Source organism: Bison bison, unplaced genomic scaffold (assembly GCF_000754665.1).
Source record: "Bison bison bison isolate TAMUID 2011002044 unplaced genomic scaffold, Bison_UMD1.0 scf7180017864172, whole genome shotgun sequence".
NCBI lineage: Eukaryota > Metazoa > Chordata > Mammalia > Artiodactyla > Bovidae > Bison > Bison bison.
The window spans coordinates 403675-415849 of NW_011494744.1; the positions used below are offsets into that span (position 1 = coordinate 403675).

General features: G+C 36.4%; 1 protein-coding gene across 6 annotated transcripts in view; it reads right to left on the reverse strand.

Annotated features, from left to right (window-relative positions):
• TBC1D12 (TBC1 domain family, member 12) overlaps nucleotides 1-12175 on the reverse strand; it is a 120383-nt gene that overhangs the window by 9692 nt on the left and 98516 nt on the right. For all 6 annotated transcript variants that reach the window (XM_010842163.1, XM_010842162.1, XM_010842166.1 and 3 more), the window contains 2 exons: nucleotides 11086-11192; nucleotides 1689-1769 (listed from right to left, as the gene is read on the reverse strand). In XM_010842163.1, the coding sequence (XP_010840465.1) occupies nucleotides 1689-1769; nucleotides 11086-11192 (188 nt within the window). The remainder of the gene's footprint in view (nucleotides 1-1688; nucleotides 1770-11085; nucleotides 11193-12175) is intronic.

The following is a 12175-nucleotide window of genomic DNA, read 5'->3' on the forward strand; positions in this document are numbered from 1 at the left end:
TTAAAAGACGCTTACTCCTTGGAAGGAAAGTTATGACCGACCTAGATAGCATATTAAAAAGCACAGACATAACTTTGTCAACAAAGGTCCGTCTAGTCAAGGCTATGGTTTTTCCTGTGGTCATGTATGGATGTGCGAGTTGGACTGTGAAGAAAGCTGAGCACCGAAGAATCGATGCTGTTGAACTGTGGTGTTGGAGAAGACTCTTGAGAGTCCCTTGGACTGCAAGGAGATCCAACCAGTCCATTCTAAAGGAGATCAGTCCTGGGTGTTCATTGGAAGGACTGATGTTCAAGCTGAAACTCCAATACTTTGGCTACCTGATGTGAAGAGCTGACTCATTTGAAAAGACCCTGATGCTGGTAAAGATTGAAGGCAGGAGAAGGGGATGAGAGAGGATGAGATGGTTGGATGGCATCACCGACTCAATGGACAAGGATTTGGGTGGACTCTGGGAAAGGTGATGGACAGAGAGGCCTGGTGTGCTGCGGTTCATGGGGTCACAAAGAGTCGGACACGACTGAGCGACTGAACTGAACTGAATATGAAGAAAGAATCTATACATTTATCACAAAGTTTTATGGTAAAAGATTTCTGTTTCTAGGTTTTATAAAAGGGAGGGGAAAGACTACTACTCCTGCAATAACTACTAGGAAAAAACAGATTTCAAATACCATATGTTTTAAAAAGGCATAAGAGGAAATTCCCTGGTGATCCAGTGGTTAGGATTCTGCACTCTCATTGCTGAGGACCTGGGTTCTGTCCCTGGTCAAGGAACTAAAATCCCACAAGCCATGTGGTGTGGCCAGAAAAGAAAGGGAAAAAAAAAAAGGCATAAGAGAATTGTGAGCACCGAGAGTTGTAAAGGTTTTAAATCTCAGAAAGAGAAGAGTCTTGCCTTGCCTTTCCCAGTAAGTGGATACCAGTGGCTACTTTTATTCCTAGGGGCATCTGCCAAGTGTGGGAACGGGCTCAGGACTGAGCCTGCCAGAGATGAAGGTACTCTGCTTGAGGAAAGAATGCAGAAGAGCTTTTCATGGCCCAATAAGACTGATTTGGAGAAGCCTGAATGTATATCTGGTTTTCCTCTGTGGGACTTTTGCAGGGTTCCAGTGTAGTGCAGAAGGCCAGGCTGGAAAGACATAATGAAATCATCCATAGGCACATGGCCCTTGGGAGAATGTCTGATTAAAGCAGGGAGCCTGCGGTTCTTTCCTTCAGCAAATTTGAAACCCAGGATGAACTAAGTCTATCTAAAGCTGCAATCCTGCCAAACCTAGCTCAGTTAGTGACTAAATTGAAATGATAATCCAACAGCATAAGAGAGAAGAGCATGCTTCCTCTTCAGGGGAGGTCACAAGCGAGCTGTAAACATCATCAATCTTTTAAGTAAGAGGTGGCCTAAAAATACTGCACCCCATTACTTTTACTGTTGTGATTAAAAACTGGACTCTGGAGTCCAACAACCTGGGTTTACATCACAGCTTAACTGTTCCCAAGTTAACTATTCTGAGCCTCAGTTTCCTCTTATATCATTCAGTATAATAACATCTATTTAAAGGGTTATTAACATTAAAGGAGATAATGTATGTAAAGAATTATTGCAGTTCCTGGCATATTGTAAAAAATCACACTCATCTCAGCACCTGGATTTTGAGAAATTTCTATTAACAACAAAAATAGCCCACCTTCTACATCATTCTCTGAACTTGTTTCACTGAAACTTTTCCACCGTTCCTTTGCTCTTGAGAGGAAGATTTCATAAAGTTCTGGGGAAAAACAAGAATAAAAATTCATAAATAATAAGAAAGAAATTTATCCACATATATCTATTTTTACTCAAAAATAAAGATAAAATATCATCAGATTTCTCTTATGTGGCAGGTATCAAAAATGTGGTAAATTGAAGTACTTGATTCTATCAAAACTATTCATTACACAACCAGAAAGATAAAATACTGCAGAGTGCTCAGCCAAATAGCTACCATATAGAATGAATGTTAAGCGGCTGGAAAAGATGCTTCTGCTAAAGGAATATCACTGTGGAATAGCAGAAATATGATTTTCTGAGTCAGTCAGACCTAGATTCAAATTCCAGCTCTGCCACGTACTACCTGTGAGACTTCAAGAAAGGTACTTGATCACTCTGGAACTAGGCTGTCTTCATCAGTAAACTGGAGAAAAGTAACACCTACTCAAGGGGTTGTGTGTGTGTGTGCTCCAATGCTTCAGTTGTGTCTGACTCTTTGTGACCCCATGGACCACAGCCAGCCAGTCCATGGGATTTTCCTGGCAAGAATACTACAGTGGGTTGCCATGCTCTCCTCCAGGGGATCTTCCCCACCCAGGGATCAAATCCAAATCTCCTGAGTCTCCTGCATTGCAGGTAGATTCTTTACCTGCTGAGCCATCCAGAAAACCCATGATTAAGTAAGGCAATTTACATTAAGCTCCTGACACCATATAGATCCTCAATAAATACAAATGCTGGTTCTTGCTTTCCTTCTCTTAAAATTGTTTTCTCTATTATGAAATTGCTATAATACCATATCTCTATCATGATATTATGATAAGGCTAAGAAGCTATTCAAAGCTACCAAACTAAACAGATTTCGCCAGGCCTACATACAAAAATCTCAACCCCTATGTTTTTACTTCAACTGCCCAATCACTTTTTGAGACTATTACTCTGTGCTTTCATATACAGGATCTCATTAAAGTTTCAAGAACAAAAGAAATTGAAAAATTTTCAACTCTCAAATTCTAATTGTTTCTACTTTCTAACTAACCACTACAAATGTTAAAATTTACATAAAAATAGTAAATTTCAATGACAAAACAGCAGAAAGTATTTCTTGCCCAAATATCAAAATTTATATAATACTGCCCCAAATACCAAGAACATATTTTGCATCAATTAATCTTTTTTTTTTTAATGTATTTACTACTCATGGTTTGGAAAGAAGAAATTAAAAAAATTTTTTTTTAATATAAATGTATTTATTTTAATTGGAGGCTAATTACTTTACACTATTGTATTGGTCTTGCCATACATCAACATGAATCTGCCACAGGTGTTCATGAAATCCCTATCCTGAACCCCCCCTCCTACCTCCCTCCCCATTCCATCCCTCTGGGTCAGGAGGATGAGCATGAGCATGATGCCCTGAGCATCCTGTATCATGCATCGAACCTGGACTGGCAATTTTTTTCACATATGATAATATACATGTTTCAATGGTATTCTCCCAAATCATCCCACCCTCACCCTCTCCCACAGAGTCCAAAAGACTGTTCTATACATCTTTGTCTCTTTTGCTGTCTCACATACAGGGTTATCATTACCATCTTTCTAAATTCCATATATATGCATTAGTATGCTGTATTGGTGTTTTTCTTTCTGGTTTACTTCACTCTGTGTAATAGGCTCCAGTTTCATCCACCTCATTAGAACTGATTCAAATGTAGTCTTTTTAATGGCTGAGTAATACTCCGTTGTGTATATGTACCACAGCTTTCTATCCATTCATCTGCTGATGGACCCTGGCTATTATAAACAGTGCTGTGATGAACACCGGGGTATGCGTGTCTCTTTCAATTCTGGTTTCCTCAGTGTGTATGCCCAGCAGTGGGATTGCTGGGTCGCATGGCAGTTCTATTTCCAGTTTTTTAAGGAATCTCCACACTGTTCTCCATAGTGGCTGTACTAGTTTGCATTCCCACCAACAGTGTAAGAGGGTTCCCTTTTCTCCACACCCTGTCTAGCATTTATTGGACTTTTGGATAGCAGCCATTCTGACTGGCATGAAATGCTACCTTATTGTGGTTTTGATTTGAATTTCTCTGATAATGAGTGATGTTGAGCATCTTTTCATGTGTTAGCCATCTGTATGTCTTCTTTGGAGAAATGTCTGTTTAGTTCTTTGGCCTATTTTTTGATTCGGTCATTTATTTTTCTGGAACTGAGCTGCAGGAGTTGCTTGTATATTTTTGAGATTAATTCTTTGTCAGTTGCTTCATTTGCAATTATTTTCTCCCATTCTGAAGGCTGTCTTTTCACCTTGCTTATAGTTTCCTTTGTTGTGCAGAAGCTTTTAATTAGGTCCCATTTGCTTATTTTTGCTTTTACTTGTAATATTCTGGGAGGTGGGTCATAGAGGACCCTGCTGTGATTTGTGTCGGAGAGTGTTTTGCCTATCTTCTCCTCTAGGAGTTTTATAGTTTGTGGTCTTACCTTTAGATCTTTAATCCATTTTGAGTTTATTTTTGTGTATGGTATTAGAAAGTGTTCTAGTTTCATTCTTTTACAAGTTGTTGACCAGTTTTCCCAGCACCACTTGTTAAAGTGATTGTCTTTTCTCCATTGTATATTCTTGCCTCCTTTGTCAAAGATAAAGTGTCCATAGGTGCATGGATTTATCTCTGGGCTTTCTATTTTGTTCCATTCATCTATATTTCTGTCTTTGTGCCAGTACCATACCATCTTGATGACCGTGGCTTTATAGTAGAGCCTGAAGTCAGACAGGATGATTCCTCCAGTTCCATTCTTCTTTCTCAAGATTGCTTTGGCTATTCGAGGTTTTTTGTATTTCCATACAAATTGTGAAATTATTTGTTCTAGCTCTGTGAAAAATACTGTCAGTAGCTTGATAGGGATTGCATTGATCTACAGATTGCTTTGGGTAGTATACTCATTTTCACTATATTGATTCTTCTGATCCATGAACACAGTATATTTCTCCATCTATTATAGTGTCCTCTTTGGTTTCTTTCACCAGTGTTTTATAGTTTTCTATATATAGGTCTTTTGTTTCTTTAGGTAGATATATTCCTAAGTATTTTATTCTTTTTGTTGCAATGGTGAATGGAATTATTTCCTTAATTTCTCTATTTTCTCATTATTAGTATATAGGAATCCAAGGGATTTCTGTGTGTTGATTTTATATCCTGACACTTTACTATATTTATTGATTAGCTCTAGTAATTTTCTGGTAGAGTCTTTAGGGTTTTCTATGTAGAGGATCATGTCATCTGCAAACAGTGAGAGTTTTACTTCTTTTCCAATCTACTGCTACTGCTAAGTCACTTCAGTCGTGTCCGACTCTGTGTGACCCCACAGACGGTAGCCCACCAGGCTCCCCTGTCCCTGGGATTCTCTAGGCAAGAACACTGGAGTGGGTTGCCATTTCCTTCTCCAATGCATGAAAGTGAAAAGGGAAAGTTAAGTCGCTCAGTCATGTCCGACCCTCAGAGACCCCATGGACTGCAGCCTTCCAGGCTCCTCCAGCCATGGGATTTGCCGGGCAAGAGTACTGGAGTGGGGTGCCATTGCCTTCTCTGCTGTTCCAATCTGGATTCCTTTTATTTCTTTTTCTGCTCTGACTGCTGTGGCCAAAACTTCCAAAACTATGTTGAATAGTAGTGGTGAGAGTGGGCACCCTTGTCTGGTTCCTGGCTTTAGGGGAAATGCTTTCAATTTTTCATCATTGAGGATAATGTTTGCTGTGGGTTTGTCATATATAGCTTTTATTATGTTGAGGTATATTCCTTCTATTCCTGCTTTCTGGAGGGTTTTTTTTAATCATAAATGGATGTTGAATTTTGTCAAAGGCTTTCTCTGCATCTATTGAGATAATCATATGGTTCTTATTTTTCAATTTGTTAATGTGGTGTATTACATTGATTGATTTGCAGACATTGAAGAATCCTTGCATCCCTGGGATAAAGCCCACTTGATCATGATGTATGATCTTTTAAATGTGTTGTTGGATTCTGTTTGCTAGAATTTTGTTAAGGATTTTTGCATCTTTGTTCATCAGTGACATTGGCCTGTAGTTTTCTTTTTTTGTGGCACCTTTGTCAGGTTTTGGTATTAGGGTGATGGTGGCCTCACAGAATAAGTTTGGAAGTTTACCTTCCTCTGCAATTTTCTGGAAGTTTGAGTAGGAGAGGTGTTAGCTCTTTTCTAAATTTTTGATAGAATTTAGCTGTGAAGCCGTCTGGTCCTGGGCTTTTGTTTGCTGGAAGATTTCTGATTACAGTTTCAATTTCCATGGTTGTAATGGGTCTGTTAAGATTTTCTATTTCTTCCTGGTTCAGTTTTGGAAAGTTGGTCTTTTCTAAGAATTTGTCCATTTCTTCCAAGTTGTCCATTTTATTTGCATATAATTGCTGATAGTAGTCTCTTATGATCCTTTGTATTTCTGTGTTGTCTGTTGTGATCTCTCCATTTTCATTTCTAATTTTATTGATTTTTCTCCCTTTGTTTCTTGATGAGTCTGGCTAATGGTTTTTCAATGTTATTTATCATTTATTTTATTTATCGTTCATTTTATTTATCATTTTCCCAGTAGTCATGTATGGATGTGAGAGTTAGACTAGAAAGAAAACTGAGTGCTGAAGAATTGATGCTTTTGAACTGTGGTGTTGGAGAAGACTCTTGAGAGTCCATTGGAGTGCAAGGAGATCCAACCAGTCCTTCCTAAAGAAAATCAGTCCTATTATTCATTGGAAGGACTGATGCTGAAGTTGAAACTCCAATACTTTGCCCACCTGATGGGAAGAACTGACTCATTTGTAAAGACCCTGATCCTGGGAAAGATTGAAGGCGGGAGGAGAAGGGGACAACAGAGGATAAGATGGTTGGACGGCATCACCAACTCAATGGACATGAGTTTGAGTATCCAGAAGTTGGTGATGGACAGGGAAGCCTGATGTGCTGCAGTCCATGGGGTCGCAAAGGGTCAGACACAGCAGATCAACTGAACTGAACCTCATTCACTCCTGAATACATAACTGTTTAATTGAAAGAAGCTAAAATTAACTTGAAAATGAATGACCCGGTTACTTTATAAGCCTTATAAATTTTGAGCTTAAAAAAAAAAACTTTTTGATTAGAGTATTGCAAAAGATTAATACCAACTTAATCAATATTTTAATGTCTAAGTTATATATACTTAATACTGTAAAGGTAAAGTTCTCAACAAAACTTCAAATAAAACATAGCTACCAATACTTCATCATCTTACCTGTATGCAAACTGATTCTTAAGACCTTAAACCAATACAGTCCTTTTCTAAGCTTAATTTAATTCTTAATACTTCCCTTAAATTCTATTTTTTAACTGGAAAAAAGTCATTAAAATGACATGTTCATTATTTGTGAAAATCAATTTTATAAACCATATATGATCATGTTACTCAGTTGGCATCACTTTTTTTTGCTATGTCTCCTTAGCCAGATTTATTTTAACACAATGGACTACATTTCTACAGTTATGATTCACTACTTGCCATATTTTAAGAAATCAAATATTTTAAGAAATCAAATAAACACAATTCAATTATGTATGGGTTTTTCAATACTTCCATAAAGGCAGAAGGGAGAAGCATATAAATTAATTCATTAAAGACAGTCTTTGAAAAGCATATTTTACAATACATTATCTCATGAATTCATCAATTTCTCACCACGAGAAATTATGAAAAGCCTGTTTAATTCCAGAGTTTGCATATTTGCACAACTAATCACAGTGCTTTTATTGTACAAAATATGTGTATTTTTTTGTAATCCTATTTACCAATCTAGGCTGTTATAGAAGGATTTTATCCCATGCTATAATAAAGATGTTCTTCAGTGTTTTGGGGGGAAAAAAAAAATTTTTTTTTTTTTTGCATCACTTTAAGACCAAAGATAGGCATTTAGGTCTTTGTTATAAATTCTGAAAAATTCCTGGAGAAGACTCTTGAAGGTCTTGGACTGCAAGGAGATTAAACCAATCAATTCTAAAGGAAACCAACCCTGAATATTCATTGGAATGACTGATGCTGAAGTTGAAGCTCCAATACTTTGCCCACCTGATGGGAAGAACTGACTCATTTGTAAAGACCCTGATCCTGGGAAAGATTGAAGGCGGGAGGAGAAGGGGACAACAGAGGATAAGATGGTTGGACGGCATCACCAACTCAATGGACATGAGTTTGAGTATCCAGAAGTTGGTGATGGACAGGGAAGCCTGATGTGCTGCAGTCCATGGGGTCGCAAAGGGTCAGACACAGCAGATCAACTGAACTGAACCTCATTCACTCCTGAATACATAACTGTTTAATTGAAAGAAGCTAAAATTAACTTGAAAATGAATGACCCGGTTACTTTATAAGCCTTATAAATTTTGAGCTTAAAAAAAAAAACTTTTTGATTAGAGTATTGCAAAAGATTAATACCAACTTAATCAATATTTTAATGTCTAAGTTATATATACTTAATACTGTAAAGGTAAAGTTCTCAACAAAACTTCAAATAAAACATAGCTACCAATACTTCATCATCTTACCTGTATGCAAACTGATTCTTAAGACCTTAAACCAATACAGTCCTTTTCTAAGCTTAATTTAATTCTTAATACTTCCCTTAAATTCTATTTTTTAACTGGAAAAAAGTCATTAAAATGACATGTTCATTATTTGTGAAAATCAATTTTATAAACCATATATGATCATGTTACTCAGTTGGCATCACTTTTTTTTGCTATGTCTCCTTAGCCAGATTTATTTTAACACAATGGACTACATTTCTACAGTTATGATTCACTACTTGCCATATTTTAAGAAATCAAATATTTTAAGAAATCAAATAAACACAATTCAATTATGTATGGGTTTTTCAATACTTCCATAAAGGCAGAAGGGAGAAGCATATAAATTAATTCATTAAAGACAGTCTTTGAAAAGCATATTTTACAATACATTATCTCATGAATTCATCAATTTCTCACCACGAGAAATTATGAAAAGCCTGTTTAATTCCAGAGTTTGCATATTTGCACAACTAATCACAGTGCTTTTATTGTACAAAATATGTGTATTTTTTTGTAATCCTATTTACCAATCTAGGCTGTTATAGAAGGATTTTATCCCATGCTATAATAAAGATGTTCTTCAGTGTTTTGGGGGGAAAAAAAAAATTTTTTTTTTTTGTCATCACTTTAAGACCAAAGATAGGCATTTAGGTCTTTGTTATAAATTCTGAAAAATTCCTGGAGAAGACTCTTGAAGGTCTTGGACTGCAAGGAGATTAAACCAATCAATTCTACAGAAAACCAACCCTGAATATTCATTGGAATGACTGATGCTGAAGTTGAAGCTCCAATACTTTGGCCACCTGATGTGAAGAGCCGACTCACTGGAAAAGACCCTGATGCTGGGAAAGATCAAAGGCAAAAGGAGAAGAGGGTGGCAGAGGATGAGATGGTTAGATAGTATACTGACTCAGTGAACATGAATTTGAGCAAACTCCAGGATAGTGGAGGACAGAGGAGCCTGGTGTGCTATAGTCCATGAGGTCGCAAAGAATCGGACACGACTTTGCAACTAAACGACTATATATAATACTGACTGCTGTAATGAATATCCTTGTAGAAAAGCTTTTGTAAATCTGTTTATTTACTTCAAGTGTTAGAACTAGAATAAATAGGCTAGAGGTTACATTTTTTGAAGCTTTTGGTAAATATTTCTAAATTATTTTCAGTCATACTCTGTGTGGGTAATATTCACTCATTTTACTCACTTTTGAGGAGAAAAAAAAACCGCGCCTTGATATTGTTTTGACACAAATCTCTCTGATTTAGGAATCACTAGAAAAATAGTTAAATAAATTATAGTACAGCCAAAACGTGGAATACAGTGCAGCTATAGTAAGTATAAATACACCTGTACGCACTGACATGGAGGAATGTTCAGATGGTTTGTGGAAAAAAAATAAAAGGAAGAAAAAAAGAAAGCTTAAAAAGTATCATAAGTAGATGTACTCTTTTTTATGTGCATAGAAAAAAGATCTGGAAGAACATATACCAAATTGTTAACTAATACATAGTAGGATTAAGAGAAGATGTTTGGGTGAAAGAGGGGGACAGACATGCAGTTTGTACTTTACTATTGAATTTTTTTCAGTAATACGTAAATAAAAAATTTTAAGTAACAGTGTATTATTTACATTATTATAATCCCTAAAAGTCTTTTTGTGGTGCCTCTGTCTGGCATTATCATTATCATTCAGACCATTTTTAATAATATCAATTATTTTACTCTATGTGATACTATCCTTATTTTATCTAATTTTTTTAATTCATCAAAACCACACTACGTTTTATTCCTATCTACATGTTACTCCTATGCTTCAGGGTTTTAAGAAACTTAAAAAAATAAAAACAATGAGAATCTTACTACTGTTTTTTTCAAGTTTTTAAATATAAACATTCAAAATGACTGGTTTGGGTAGAGAGACAGGAAAATAAATTTTTATCCTTCCCATAATATTTATGTTTTTTTGAATAAAGAGGAAACTTGCCCACAACTAGACTATTTTATTTTTCCTGGATGTGAGAGTTGGACTATGAAGAGAGCTGAGCATCGAAGAATTGATGCTTTGAACTGTGGTGTTGGAGAAGACTCTTGAGAGTCCCTTGGACTGCAAGGAGATCCAACCAGTCCATTCTAAAGGAGATCGGTCCTGGGTGTTCTTTGGAAGGAATGATGCTGATGCTGAAACTCCAGTGCTTTGGCCACCTCATGCGAAGAGCTGACTCATTGGAAAAGACTCTGATGCTGGAAGGGATTGGGGGAAGGAGGAGAAGGGGATGACAGAGGATGAGATGGCTGAATGGCATCACCGACTCGATGGACGTGAGTTTGAGTGAACTCCGGGAGTTGGTGATGGACAGGGAGACCTGGCATGCTGCAGTTCATGGGGTCGCAAAGAGTTGGACACGACTGAGCTGAACTGAATTGATGCTTATTCATCTACTGCTACCTAGACCCAGAAGTTTTTGAAGTTATTATCCACAGTTTAAGATATTTCAATGCCAAGATTATTATTGATGGTTGTAAACTAAAGGAAAACACAAATTTTATATACATAATATGAAATACAGTAACATTAAATTGTACCAGGTTTTAGAGGGTGTGGGGAATGAAGTATGCTCTTAAAATGTAGCGCCTTTTTAAATGACCAATCTATTAATCTGTTTTGTAACTCTGAAGATGGCTATTATCATGTGTGGGAGTAACTCAATCAATATAGAATACAAACCAGGAGTGATATTTAGTTCATTTCCTACAGCTAGACTCCAAACTTTCCCACGAACACTAGGGGGCAATCCCTGCCACCACAATTCTCGAACTCTTCTCGTACTACGCCTAGAATTGAAGGGGGAGAAAAAAGGAGAAAGTTACTTTTTATACCAAAAATACTAGTTCCATGATGGTTTACCTAGTCTGTGGCCAAACGGCTGAATAATTTTTTAGAATATAGAGACTTAAGTATGTGATGCATTCTTTCCTTGGGTTCATGCATGTAGGCAAAAAATGCCTAAAAAATATACAGCAATTTAAAGGGAATTGTCTTCCATAATTGCCACTTACACTAAGGGTACAATGAGAGAATAAGAAATATAGGAAAATTATGAAAAAACATAATAAAAAGAATATAAAAATGCATTGTCAATTCAGTACCAAAAACAAAATCACAAAGTATTTACTATGGGTAAAGCCTTAGTCTTTGGGAGGCAGCATAGTCTACTGAAAGAAGTGTGGGCTTTAAAATCAGATAGACTTGAGTTCAAATCTGGTTAACCATTCATTAAATGTACAACCTTGGGCAAATCACTTAACCTCTCTGACTTTGAGAATCCCTATAAGATAAAAGGGAATAAAGGTTGTGAGAATCAAATGTGATTACTTGTGTAAAGAGCCTAATATCTGTCACATTATGCCAATATTCAATACATTCCCAAAGCACATCCTATACTTGGCATTGCAAAAGTCATCTCCCACCAGTCTAGAGGAAAAATCATGAATGTATAAAAATATTATCAAAAAATAAAAGGCAAAGTAACGCAAGAAGTGTATTAGTCTCAAAGTATAATGGGACATTACAGAAGGGAAAGATCATATATAACATACTATCTTGATTATGAGAAGCATATCAAAATCGCTTTAATATTTACCATTTAATAAATGCATATTACAATGAATGTATATGTTTAATATTTTCTTTGCCAAAAATCCTGCTATTACATCAATAGTACATCTGGCAATATAGATAGTATGTTAGAATTAAGAAAATATGGTAACAGGAAATTAGAAATTTCATGGATCAACAAGTATTCAGATGCGACTCA